At 41.5% G+C, this 14,356-nt stretch overlaps 1 protein-coding gene across 3 annotated transcripts in view; it reads left to right on the top strand.

The window, feature by feature from the left end:
* The first annotated feature begins 1,189 nt into the window (after positions 1-1,189).
* Positions 1,190-14,356, top strand: part of ormdl3 (ORMDL sphingolipid biosynthesis regulator 3) — a 14,389-nt gene continuing 1,222 nt past the window's right edge. Inside the window, exons 1-4 of one of the 3 annotated variants that reach the window (XM_053685142.1) lie at positions 1,190-1,374; positions 7,078-7,256; positions 7,900-8,051; positions 11,367-14,356. The exon at positions 11,367-14,356 is cut by the window's right edge and continues 1,222 nt beyond it. In XM_053685142.1, the coding sequence (XP_053541117.1) occupies positions 7,083-7,256; positions 7,900-8,051; positions 11,367-11,502 (462 nt within the window). In that variant the 5' untranslated portion in view covers positions 1,190-1,374; positions 7,078-7,082 and the 3' untranslated portion in view covers positions 11,503-14,356. Of the gene's footprint in view, positions 1,375-2,110; positions 2,429-4,458; positions 4,837-7,077; positions 7,257-7,899; positions 8,052-11,366 lie in introns of those variants that run through there. The other 2 variants (XM_017483259.3, XM_017483257.3) reach the window with 2 other exon arrangements.

Here is a 14,356-nt window from a genome sequence, read left to right as displayed (position 1 = left end):
GTTTTATAGCACAAGATGTTTTCATTTGCGGTAGGTTAGTGAAATTTTTATGCTAGCAAGCTAATTTCATTAATGGTAAGTTGTGTAGCTGTAGCAGTGGCTGATATTTAAGAGTTAATGCTCGACTCAAGCGTCGCGAATATGAGAAAATAACAGACAAGATCGGGACAAGTAACAAACCACACACTTCCACACCAGAGCATCGATGAGACGCTGTTCATCGTTAAGCTTTTTTAATATATGACATGAAGATAGCGTTCGCTGTGTTATGCCTCGTGCGAGTTTAATTAAACACGTGACCATGTGATGATTGAGATATAATTGTAATGAAAAAAAAAAAAAGTTTCTTGTCAGAAATTCACATCTGAAAAATCAAGGCGCTCGCCTTACAGAGGAACGTAAATGGATCACGTGTAGATAAAAACACCGCCGCTGAAAAAACTAAACAAAAAACGACAACAATAGAAATCCTCACAGAATTTATAATGGTTTTAATGGTTATAATGGGAATTGTATTGGTTTTAACGGAACTCTAACGGTCCCTGTGTAACGGTGTGTAGTGGTAATTTGTTGCCTTCTATTGGTGGCATGTTATGTCTAATGGATACCATTAAGGACCACACCTTTGACATTTGGTCACGGGTTTAATGGTTATCAGCTGATGGTTTGTAACGGTATTTGTAGTGGAAACCATTCGAATTTCTGTGATCGTTTCTATTGTTGTTGTTTTTTCCCAGCAGGGACGTGCACACACGTGAAAAATTCTTTCAATCCTAACAGCAGACTTTGTTACACTTATTAACGTGAATAAAATAAATTGAAAAACAAACAAACCCATAAATGAATAAAATATTCGCGTGAAGTTCCGCTGACTTTTGTGTAAAAGGTATGAATTAATCCCAATCTGATGAAGCCTCATCCTTTTTATCCCGAGATGCAAATGTGCTTCATGTACCGTTAGTTAAGGCATTACAATAAATTTTTTTCAAAAAAGCGCAGCATTGCTGTGGTGACACCGCCATCTGCTGGCTGCTTATAGAATGACCCACTAATCACTTTACACCCCTGCCATGATGAATTCTTGATTCTGATTGGTCGGAAGGTGTTGATGATGAATTTTCTATCACGTTCAAGCTCATTCACAGGGGCTTGTAGGACAGATGCTTAACCTAATCGAAGCCTAACAATAAACTGATCGTAAATAAAATAAAAAAGGTGACTTTTTTTCTGGACGGAGATGTTTATTTAACATTTATGGAAGGAGTCTCCAGTGTCAGAGCTGTATGCGGTGGTTCCTAGCTCCTAACTTGTTTCGTGGATGTCCCACAACGTTAAATATAACCATAAATGGATAAATAAGTCAAAAAGTATAAGGTATTGCTCATTCTAATACAATTATTATTTCTATTGTAAGAACTAACACAGGGACTTCCAGGTACTGTATGCTGGATACTCTGTACAAACTAAGACTAATCATTTCTTTATGGCATTGTTATTTGGTGAATAAAAATGTCTAGTCGTTGACGTGGTGAAGCTTTCTGTTAGGAAAGAGAGAGTCTGGGGCAATTCTAAACCGCAGCTGAAGTTGAAGAGCCGTTGCAAAATATGTCGATGTTCCCTGGAGAGAAAAGAACGACAAGAATAATCACGATGAGGGGCCGAGGGCTGAATCGGTGTAGACTAGATCTGTCATTTAAAAATGTTTTTTATTGTAGACGTTATTAAATATATTTCTGCACTGTAGCTCCGCAGCAAGGAGTGAAAACAGAGCGAGTATGAGGCTCTGAAATCACGCATGCCTATTATTAGTAAGAGCAGCTGAAGCTCAACGCTGAGCTGTGACTCATGCTTCTATTTCGAACAGGCATGTGGAGTTTACACGACACAGACCAGAAGCCCTGCTACAGTCTAAAAACAGATGCGTCACATGAACGAAATCTCACGTCTGTTACGTCGAAACTAGCGCTGGTAACTTTCCATTTAAAGCACGACACGCTCCATATTCTGACTCAAGTTAGCGTTTTGAGTTCATCTCGAACGTTGAAGTGAACTGAGAGATATCCGTGGAGTATTATCTAGATTATTAGCTCCAGATTGTTGTTGAACAACGTAATCGGCGCCATTCGTTTATCAAGCCGACTTCTACTAACTACGGTGCTGCTGAATTCCTTATTCCGATTGGTCGGAAGATGTTTCCATAGTAACGACCGACACAACCGATTAAAAAAAAAATGTATAGTTGGTGATATCTCTAGAAGGAGTCTCCAGTGTTAGCACGTTGTAACTGAGGTAAAGCTGTAGCTTTACTTTTTGTTTTGTTTTGTGGAGCTTTGTGGTTCCTCGGGAACATGACAAGCTGTGTTTTTTCCCCCTTAACTCCAAGAGAGAGAGAAAAAGCGATGCTAGTGAAAGGACGACTGTTTATAACGTAAGTCATAACAGGAAATAACTTGTGCGAGTGGTTGTGAGAAATGAAATGAAATAGGTCTTTTATCCTGCTTGAATATATTTTCGGATATGGGTAATGATCATACGGTTACCGTTCATTCGTTTCCAACACATTTCAAATCGTCTCTTTTATTAGGAAATAGTTTAAAGGTGCACTGGGTAAGATCAATGTTAATAATTACGATTGCGTGTTGTTTTTATTACGTGGTACTGCCCTGAATAAGCTGTTCACGACGGTCACAACGACTGTGTTGATATGTTCTGATAGTTGTATATACACACGAGTCCCTCGTTTGTCCTGAGCAGTTGTCCACTGTTGTTCAGAAAAATCCTTTCACGTTCTTTACTTTTCTATCATCATCTTCTGCATATTTGAGTTCTTTCCAACAGCGGCTATATGATGTCGAGAGCCATCCTTTCACACTGAGGGCGACTGAGGGACTCGTACACGACTGCTACATAAGGGGGGGGGGGGGGGGGGGGGGGCTGGGCTGGGCTGGGCTGCCTGTAAACTTTTGAACAAGTGTAAATTGTTATTATTTTGTTTAAAGATCTCATATTTTTTTCATTTAGTACCACCCTTCAGAAGCTACACAAGGTATTTACATGTCTCCCAGAAGACAAAATACTAACAATTTCGAGCAAGAAAACAAACATCAATGGCAAAATTGTCGATTGGTGGAAATTACGGCACCACCGAGGGATCACGGCACCACCGAGGGACAGCAGGGTTCTGTTTAAAACACTTAGAAATGACTGTCAATACCTCACCTCATTTAATGAAAATACCCCGATCAGCCTTAACGTTAGAACCACCTGATTAATATCATACCGCCGAAACAGCTCTGAGCCGTCGAGGCATGGACTCCACAAGACCTCTGAAGCTGTGCTGTAGTATCTGACATCCTTTAAGTCCTGTAAGTTGTGAGGTGGGGCCTCCATTGATCGGACTCGTTTGTCCGGCAAATCCCACAGATGCTCGATCGGATTGAGATCTGTGGAATTTAGAGACCGCTGCCATTAGGGAATACCATTGCCATGAAGGGGTGGACTTGGTTCAGATCTACAGTATATACTTGCCCATTTTTCCTGTTTCCAACACATCAACTTCACTATATGGCACCTGTCAAGGGGTGGGATAATGTTTCTGTCTCCTGCATCGCATTATTGCCTCGCCTCACCTTGCCTCACCTTGCCTCGCCTCGCCTATAATGCGATGCAGGAGACAGAAACATTATAAACACAGTGTTGTTTGAGCTCTGGCTTAGACGGAGGATTTAATGAGGATTTAATGCGTCGTGTGCGTCGTGTGTGTGTGTGTGTATATATATTAAATTAATATATATAATAAATATATACGATATATATATAAAATATATATATATATGTGTGTATATATATGTGATAGTTATTATTTTCTTTATTTTTCTCGTTTTTATGACATTTTTTATCCAGTGATGTATAATATAATATATTGCACAATTTTTAACCATCAGGCTTTTTCCTATAAATAAATAAATTACGGAGACATAAAACGTAATAAGTAATAAGTAAATAAATAAACAATAATAAATAAATAAATAAATAAATAAATAAATAAATAAACACGTAAATAAATAAATTAATAAATAAATAAATCTCCAAGACTGTATTGATGGGAATTTATATATATATATATATATATATATATATATATATATATATATATATATATATATATATATATAAATATATACATTTTTTCAAAAATAAAACAAAAATATTTAAAATCTATCCCCAGGACTTGGATAAAAAATTCTCCAAAATAAAAATGCTAAAATGATTTAGAAGACTACACTTCCCACTTGGCTCCTGTGACGTAAGCAGGGGGCTGTTGGACGCTGTCAACAAACACCTAACGCCTCCTCCACGGATTGGCTGACGTTTGTCCACGTGATTGATCCGAGCCAACTAGAATTGAGGGTTTTTTTCCATCCCCAAGATCAAATTCCCGTTTTCGTAACCCTGAGCCCAGGAAATGATGACGCTCATCTGTGGAGTGTCGCCGTGTTGTCAGCTGCTGCTCGCGGAGGAACTCAGAGGAACTCAGAGGACACGTTTCCTCTTCTAACGCCATAACTAACTCACTCCATCTTTATTATTACTGTCTGGCATTAGAATAAAGCGTCGTCATGGAAACCGCGTGTACAGTGAGGATGAGGACGTGCCGCTGATCGGAGACTGAAATAATAATAATAATAATAATAATAATAATAATAATAATAATAAAACTGCTGATTTGAAATAAGGAGTTTAAATCACACACTGATTATAATTTTTATTTATTTATTATTGTTATTTATTTATTTTTAAAAAAAAACATCAATCACCAGAAGTCAGCTTTAACTCGTAAGTATTTCTTTATTTCTAATACCTGACTCCAAACTGTTGCCATGCCAACTGACTTTCATAAGGTTTCCACTTTGAACACGAATGTTTAAATTAAAGTGTAAAGCCTAAACTTTTTTTTTTCTCCTCCAGGAAGTCAACAACGCATGACTGTAAAGTTTAAATCACTTTAAAGTTAAAGCATGTGCTTCTTTATTTCTTTCTTTAAAAAAAAAATTCTTTCAGTTATTTATTTTGTAAAAAAAAATTCATCTATCCGTTTATGTATTATTTGATTGTTTTATGCTTTGACGGATTTTTTTTACATCGTTTACGTAAAGCACTTTAAATGATGATTATTCCCTGCTGAATAAAAAGCAGTAGAAACCATCACAGGAATTCTAATGGTTTCCAGTACAAATGTCATTACAAGCCATCAGCTAGCCATTAAACCCATTACCATTTGCATTATCGATCCTTAATGGTGTCCACCAGACATGACATGCCACCAATAGAAGGCAACAAATTACCAATAGGGTCTGTTACAGTTTCCATTAAAACCAATTCAATTCCAATTGTAAAAAATTCTATGATATACTATTGTTTTTTTTTTTTTTTTTACCCAGCAGGATTATTATTATTAATATTATTAATTGTAGAATGCATAATAATATTGTTCACGTCCTCTGACACGCTCTTTCCCCTGTTTTGCACTGCTGGTTGTTTGTTTTAGCGCCAAATTGCGTTATCATGTGGAAGACTGAACACAATGTCCTGACCTGATCTTCAGGCCCGCTGAGAATTTAAAGCACTGGACACCTCTTGCAACATTTGACTTGTTTTGCTGCAATCGGTTACAAGATTAAAACTGCCCCGTCATATCTATAACAGCTGGAACTTTTCCTTTCACCTCACGCTCATGTCTTACGTAAAGCAGTTCACGTGCTGAAAATGCACCTCAGGCCCGTAACGTCTGATGGTAATGTCCGATGTTGGTTTCAGAAATGGAAAATGCTTTCACAATCGTACAATATCGACCATTTTAGAGGATTTATCATGGTCATTGTCGAGTTTAAGACCAGGACAAGCCGAGATCGAGTCGAGACCGAGTCTTAAGGAGATCAAAGCCGAGTCGAGATCGAGTCTAGAAACCGTCACGTTCTTTTCTTTTCTGCGCCAGAACTCTTCTCAGATGTTGTGCTTATCAAAAGAAAGACAACACACCTCTCAGTCAAGACCAAGACCATACTAAGCAAATCCATTACCAAGTCCAAGTACAAATACCAATAAATCCACGACAAGTCCAAGTCCATCCTGAGACCAGACTCGAGTCTTGCAGCTCCAATGTTTATATTAATTGAATACGACTGAAAATGAGCGCTTGTACTCCTACTTTTCTACTGCTTAATAACTAAATTAAAAACATGTCGTCAAATCCATGTAATAAAGTTGCTTTAATGACAAAAAAATCTGATCTGATAAAAAAAAAAAAATAAAAAAAATAAAACAGTAGATGAACAAGATGTAGCTGGATTTAATTGTTATAAGTGTTGGAAAAAAACCCAAACACCCCCAAGTCTCCTCTACAGTACGTAGAAGAGGACAGGAAGTTTGTGGTGCTGGAGAGTCTGTTGACAGGAAGCATGACTAACACTTCTTTACAAAGTACTTTATGTGTGACATAAATGTTTTTATTGTAATCGAGACGAGTAGTCGAGTGTTGCGCTAAGGCCCTACAGTAGCAGGTCTACGCAGGTAATTTCCACTCGGAAGTAACTTTCGCAGTGCGTGCATTCGTAAATCAGTCCCTTTTAAGTTCTCAGAAAACGTACGTCTGCGTTAGAGTATTTCAAGATATTATTGATCCGTTTCATTTCCAAAAACTATAATAAGTGGTAGCTATTAGCCTGTCTGATGCACTCTTCAATCAGTTTCTCACTCACAAATCTGCTGCCCCCTGTGGTCAAAATTGGTATAACATACTAGTGATTAATATTAGCTCCCCATAAGGAGGAAAAAAAAAATGATGTAGCCCCTTGTGGTATAAGTTTGTATAACAGTAATTCTTAGCTACTTTGTTTTTTATTTAACGTTATTTTATCCTTCAACAGAGGAACAACTCATTTTTATGCTTTAAAATGTGGTAAAACCGACGGTGGAGTTTATTTCGCCCTAGCATTTGGAAAAATATATATTTTCACGTCCTTCCTGACTGTCTTGTGTGTTGATATAGACATAGATGTCCTTGTTTTTTTTTTGTAGTCACGATGAACGTGGGCACGGCGCACAGCGAGGTGAACCCTAACACACGTGTGATGAACAGCCGGGGCATGTGGCTGTCCTACCTGCTGGGCATCGGCCTCCTGCACATCATCCTGCTCAGCATCCCGTTCGTCAGCGTGCCCGTGGTGTGGACGCTCACTAACCTCATCCACAACATGGTGAGACACACACACACACACACACACACACACACACACACACACATGTACAATTTCAGCATTGTATTGGCCTGCAAGGTCTCACTGTCTGCATTAGTTTAGTGTCAGTGACCTAGTTTTGGTCATGTGACTTTAAGGATATAATGTCAAATGATCTGATAAAAAATAAGCTATTGGATTAACATTACAGTTTTACTATTGAGTGCAAAAGTTTACACCCCCTGTTTATTTTCCTGTTTATTATCTAAAAAAAACAAGAATAAAAAAAAAAAAAATTTGAAATGAACACAAAAGTATTTTATTTTGCTAAAAGTACACACTCCTTTGCACTGTAGTGAGCATCCAAGTGAAATGGGTTTGTTTTTCTTTCTTTGCTCACATTCGTAATTTTCCGTGGAGTAGCTCAGCAGGGTTGTTCGCTGCTGAAGATCGACTGCGTAAATTCAGCCGTGTTTTACTTGCTGACTCGGCGTTTTTGGATTTCCCTTGTTGGCTGAACTTTGAGTGTAAATGTGCAGTATCGGCTGATACAGTGCCTGAAAATGTGCTGAATAAACATTCTGTTTTTAGGCCAAAGGGAGAGATAAGGCTGGATAACGGGCATGTGTCTGTTTGTCTTGTGTGTGTGCGTGTGTGTGTGCAGTGCATGTATCTCCTGCTGCACACGGTAAAGGGGACGCCGTTTGAGACCCCGGACCAGGGCAAGGCTCGGCTTCTCACTCACTGGGAGCAGATGGATTACGGTGTGCAGTTCACCGCCTCACGCAAGTTCCTCACCATCACACCGATTATACTGTGAGTGCCTCCTTTCTCTATCCTCAAACTCCATCTTCATTCGCTTCCTCCATCCTCCATCTTCCATCATCACCAGCCTGCATCTCCATCCTCATCCTCACTCTCATCCTCACTCTCATCCTTCATCCTCGTCCCCATCCTCCGTCCTCACTCTCATCCTCCATTCTCATCCTCCGTCCTCATCCCCATCCTCACTCTCATCCTCCATCCTCATCCTCATCCCCATCCCCATCCTCACTCACATCCTCCATCCTCATCCCCATCCTCACTCTCATCCTCTGTCCTCATCCTCCGTCCTCATCCCCATCCTCACTCTCATCCTCCATCCTCATCCCCATCCTCACTCTCATCCTCCGTCCTCATCCCCATCCTCACTCTCATCCTCCATCCTCATCCCCATCCTCACTCTCATCCTCTGTCCTCATCCCCATCCTCACTCTCATCCTCCGTCCTCATCCCCATCCTCACTCTCATCCTCCATCCTCATCCCCATCCTCACTCTCATCCTCATCCCCATCCCCATCCTCACTCTCATCCTCCATCCTCATCCCCATCCTCACTCTCATCCTCCGTCCTCATCCTCCATCCTCATCCCCATCCTCTCTCTCATCCTCCGTCCTCATCCCCATCCTCACTCTCATCCTCCATCCTCATCCTCACTCTCATCCTCCATCCTCATCCCCATCCTCCATTCTCATCCTCACACTCATCCTCCATCCTCATCTCCATCCTCATCCTTCATCCTCCATCCTCATCCTCACTCTCATCCTCCATTTCCATCCTCATCCTCCATCCTATTTCTCATCCACATGCTCACTCTCATCTTCCATTTCCATCCTCATCCACATGCTCATCCTCCCATCCTCTTTCTTCACTCCCATCCCCTTCCTCATCCTCATAATTATCATCCTCATCTTTCATACCCATCCTTCATCCTCATCCTACATTTCCAGCCTAATCCTCATCCTCCATCCTCACTCTCATCCTCATTCTCCATCTTCCCTCTTCCATCCTCATCCTTTATTCTCCTCTCAGCATTCTGAGAAACACACACGTTTCCTCTCCTGTGCTGCTGATTATTCAGACTGCCTTTGTTACATGAGCTCCTCAGTAAGTGTGAAAGTGCTGATGTAGGCTTCCACTGACGAGAGCAGCCTTATTTAGGAACAGGCCCATAGCTCTGCTCTTCTCCTCTTCCTCTCTTTCACTCATCTACTTTCATATATTGCTGCATATAACTAGACACCACATGAACCTAGATGAAGATTAAACACTACTGCTGTCCAGGTTATTCTTGTATGGAGGTAATGGCATGCATGCAGCATGAGCAACATTGTATCTTAAAGGAACAGTCCAGTGTTTACCTCATCATGGAGTGAAATGAGCAGAACCTGATCTTAGTAATGCTTAAAAGAAAAATAAATATATATGGTGATGTCGGTGAATGTGCGAACCTTAGGATATCTGAATATATTGGTTCTGGAGTCAACAATTTGAAATTCAGGTCTTGAAAGTGCAATCATAGTAAACGCGAAGGCCCTTCCTAAAGTTCTCAGTGAGGACATTCTTACGCAACACTCGAACCATAGAACAGTCCTTAATCAGCTCTGTCAGTATACCTGGTTGTATAGTATACCGGTGGAAAGTTCATGGAACCACAAACGAATCGTTCCTGGACAGGTGCGCTATGTTAGATTTCATACCACGATCTCCGACTAGTGAGAAGGAGGATCAGACAGAAGCCATCAGTCACTTGAAAAGAGTCGCAGGACGAACTGAAAGCAGCAGAACCAACAGTTACTCAGAGAACAATAAGCACCAAAGTGCAGTGTACTGATCTCCGTTCCTCACACTAAACTCCTCTGGTAAAAACAAGTCTGATTTAGACAAATCCGAACTCTCTTGCAACAATGTTCTCTGGTCAGAGCAAACAAATATGGAGCCCTTGGAGCTCGTAAGCTTAAGAAATTGAAGACGACGATGCACTGGACGTGTAATACATAACCAAAAACAAAAGGAATGAATACGTATTTCCCCTCGCTGTATTAAAAAGTGTCAGGTTCAAATAATTCAGGTTTAAAAAATTTCAGGTTTCAAGCTGTCGAACAGTCAGGTTGTAAAACCTCAGGTCATGGAATTCAAGGAAAACGTTCAGAATACGCAGAAAGGGCAAATGAAGCCGGATCTAATCAAATGAATGAATTAACTTAAACTTAACGTGCGCCTGTTATGTTTTTTTTCAAATATTACCTTTCACGTATTGAGCCGTTTGTGAATGTAAAAAAATCTGCAAAGTTTAAAAAAATCGAAGTACACGACAAACGGCGTTATCGACTCTCCAAAGAAGGAATCGATTCTGAACGGCTGAATCGACTCGTTAGTGATTCCTGACTTACTTCCTGTACTCACCTACGTAGGTTTGTAACACAAAGCCCCGCCTCCGGTCTTCATCGGCTGCTCGCTGACGGACGGAGCTGAGACTCGTTACGGTAGTGGGCGTTTCCTTTTCGACACGCGCTGACAGCGCTGGACCAATCACAACACACTGGGACGTCTGACCAATCAGAGCAGAGTATGCTCTCTGAAAGGAGGAGTTTAGAATGAATCATTTAGAACGAATCATTTAACGAGTCGTTTGTGACCCTGGAATGAAAAGGCAATGCTGCAGTTTAAATTACGAGCACGTCAAAGTGTTTTTTGACCTCGGAACTTGTACACACTACGCATCAAATCCTCCGTCTAAGCCAGAGCTCAAACAGCACTGCGTTTATGATGTTTCTGTCTCCTGCATCGCTTTATTGCCTCGCCTCGCCTCGCCTCATCCGCTTCACTTTCTTCACTTTCGTCTTTCTTTTTTTCTTTTTTTTTTTTATACCTCTCATACTTACACTGCAAAACAAAGTCAGCTTAGCAAGTGAAAATATCATGAATGTAATCTACTTGATGTGCTTATTTCCTGTTATAAGACGGATACGAAATTATCATACGTCCCGGCTGCTTACCGAGCCAAAAGTGTCACGATACACGTTGCGTATCCTAAAAATAATCTCATCACATGAAAACATGACAGTAACCGTAAAAGGTATAAGAGGAATAAAACACTTCAGGACGTTCTGATGCGTCACGTTCAGCCGCGTGTTATTATTTTCCCGCGACGGCGTGCTCAGGAAGTGTTTTACTTCAGAATAAAGCGATCCAGTGTTCAGGACAGCGCCACAGGGTCATCCTGTGTTGGGTTTGATCTCTGTTATTCCTCTCATGTCTCTGCCTTGCTGATATCTGACGTCCTTGTGTCCTTGGTTCTGTCCTCTGTAGGTACTTCCTCACCAGCTTCTACACCAAGTACGACCGGATCCACTTCGTCATCAACACGGTGTCTCTGCTCACCGTGCTCATCCCCAAGCTCCCTCAGCTGCACGGCGTCCGGCTCTTCGGGATTAACAAGTACTGAAGATGCTCTCCGCTCGCTCCTCGAACCCCGCGCTCTCCAGGTCAACACGTCCGAGGTTCAGAGGTTTTTTGATGAAGCGCAGCAGGCAATGTTGAGAAAGGGACACCTCGGCGCGAGTCACTTAACGTGATGATGATAACCGTTCCCTTGTGTTTTGACGTAACGGGTTCTGAAGGCTGATTGTGAGGGAGAGCTTGTGGAGGCGTCGTGCATCGATTTGACCAGGATTTCTTTCTTTTTTTTTTTTTTTTTTTCTTTTCCCCCCTAACCCGAGTCTACGCTGTTACGTTCGGCCGTTTTCGAACGCAGGTGCTGTGGAGAAAACGTACCAAAGCGCAGGAAGAGCGGTGTTACGGTGTTCCCACTAACCCGAAAATCCCAAGCGCGAGAGGAAAAAAAAAAAATCGCTCGGATCTAATTCCTTCCTTTCGTGGACTTTTCATAGACGTTGGATGTCCGTGCGATTAGCTTTTAGCTTTGCGGATCCACTTTCGGTCGAGGAGGTTACGCTAACCGAAGTGACGGTGTACGATTTCGCTTTCTTCCTCACATTTCTAGTGTCCTGCTACAGCATGTCGTGTACGGTTTGCACATTTGTTCAAAGTATGACAAGGGCCACTATTCATTTAAAATTTTAACCTTTTATTATGTCCAGCCATACACCACACTTTAGGAGACGGTCTAGGGTGGATTCATTTAATCCATCGATTCTACATTCTTGTCTTGGGTCATCTCTGATTTTAAGTACGCGCAACGTAGAGTAAAGTCTGAAGTAAAGTCTGTGCTTTGTAAAGCCTCGATCGGTCGAACGGTTCAGGGTCGCACCAGACTCTCTGAACCGAGAAACCGAGGGCACCGTTTTCCAGGAACAATTAACCGTCAAATATTTTTAGTAACCGGTCCTGGACGGATACAGTTAGGTTCAATCATTTAGGACAGTGTTTCCCAACAGGGGATGCTTCTGGACCATCAACTTCATCCTCATGTAGCTAACGCTGCCTAGCGTTAGTGTTTCTGTAGGGTGGCACAAATTTTTGAACACTTTCAAAGGGTGCCGTGACTGAAAAAAGCTTGGGAAACACTGATCTAGGACCATCGCTATGTAAGGAATAACACACACGAGGCTGTGTTGTTAAAGGAAAATAATCCACGACATGGCCCAAAGCAAAGTGGAGTTAATGTTCTCACCCTGGAGTCCTGCTACAGCGATTTGCCAATCATGACCATCTTTAATTTACTAACGAGTGAAACGTCACGCTTTTTATCCGTTTATAGGTACCTCTAATCTTTTTGCAGCTGTGAAGAGTTGTTCTCTCGCCAGCTTTGCTCTCTCTCTCTCTCTCTCTGGAAGTTAGAGGCGGCTCGCAGCTTGGCATGTTGCCGAGAATCCGCAAAGCGTAAACTCGTCGAGTCTGAACACTTTCCCCTGGTGGAATTTTACAGACGGTTACAGAGTTCTGACGCTGGAAACTCCTTCTGTCGTGCGGTAAAAGCCTCCTAATAGAAATCTTAATCATACGAACGATCTGTTTTTCCTCGTTCGATTAAGAAACGTTTAAAAAATAAAAATAAAAAAATAAATTCTGTTTATTTTTCTTGGATCATGTGGCGCATCCGTCACTCAAGTCCTTGTGAGTGGTCGCTATAGAAACGAGCATGCACCGGAAGATCAGTTAATCAGATTAATCAGTTAATTCGAGAATTCAGCGGCGCTCTGATATAATACATGACAATTCCAATTTTTTTTTTTTTTTTTTAAATCTAATCTTAATGGATTGGACAACCTGTTATGATGGCGTATCTCCCTAAATGTTGTTCATTTATAACATAAAGACTGAATGCTTTCTTTGCTTTGCTGTTTGTTTCATGATTTGAATGAATGATCGCCGCTCAGGGGCGGGGCTTAGTAGTAGAAGAGTATGGTCGTCGGAAATCCGACCCTAAATCATCTCTCCTGCGCGTCTAACTCGGCGAACGAGTGTGTGCCGATGATCATATCGACCCGCTGGGGTTTCAGCGCGTGTGAAACCGATCCAGGCGCTGGGCTTCGAATAGGACAGTGAATGTGATTGGTTGAAATGTTCACGTTACTTCCTGTTTCGGTTTCACAGCGTTGAAGAAATTCAGCGGGTGATCAGAAAAGGCGTTCAAACTAAACAGATTACAGAATCGACCATTATTTCAGTCGACAAGGGAACGGCTTTGTCCCGCTCAATTATCTCGTAAGTCGGTCGGCTTGTTCTTACGACCCGGTCCAGGACAGGCAGTAACCGGAACAATAATACAGAGATGACGATCCACTGCGAAATCTCCGTTAATCAAACTGCGTACACAAAAGCAATGCCTGGAATTCCACAAGCGACCCACGGTTCGGATGGAATACGAGAAAGCATACTGGGATTATGAGCCCCGCCCCTAAACGAGCCTAAAATGCTGGGTACTGGGCGTGGACGTTCGGTATCCGAGTGTGAAAACGACCGCAGGAGGCAGAATTTTTACAATTCGGACAGATTCCGCGCGTACCACGTTGTCGGGTCCGGTTCTTGGGCGTGATTAGTGTAAATCCGTGGAGTTTAATTAGTGACCTCACACACCGATCGCGTATCTAGCCCCGCCCCCGGGGCAGCTGTACTAAGTCTGATCTAACAACATAAGATAAATTAGTAGCAGGTTTGAGCTGTATAATCTGTCTAAATGATTATTTTTCTTCAGTTCATTTATAAGAATAATGACACTCCCAGAATCGATCCTGGGTCCAAACCCTAAGTGTGAAACTGCTCAAACTCCTCCTCTTTTTTTTTTTTTTTTTTGGGTCCTGTGGGTAAACAGTATTTCCTGTGCATTTAGTTAAAGT

This window comes from Ictalurus punctatus, chromosome 13 (assembly GCF_001660625.3).
Source record: "Ictalurus punctatus breed USDA103 chromosome 13, Coco_2.0, whole genome shotgun sequence".
NCBI lineage: Eukaryota > Metazoa > Chordata > Actinopteri > Siluriformes > Ictaluridae > Ictalurus > Ictalurus punctatus.
This window is presented reverse-complemented; position numbering and strand designations above follow the sequence as displayed.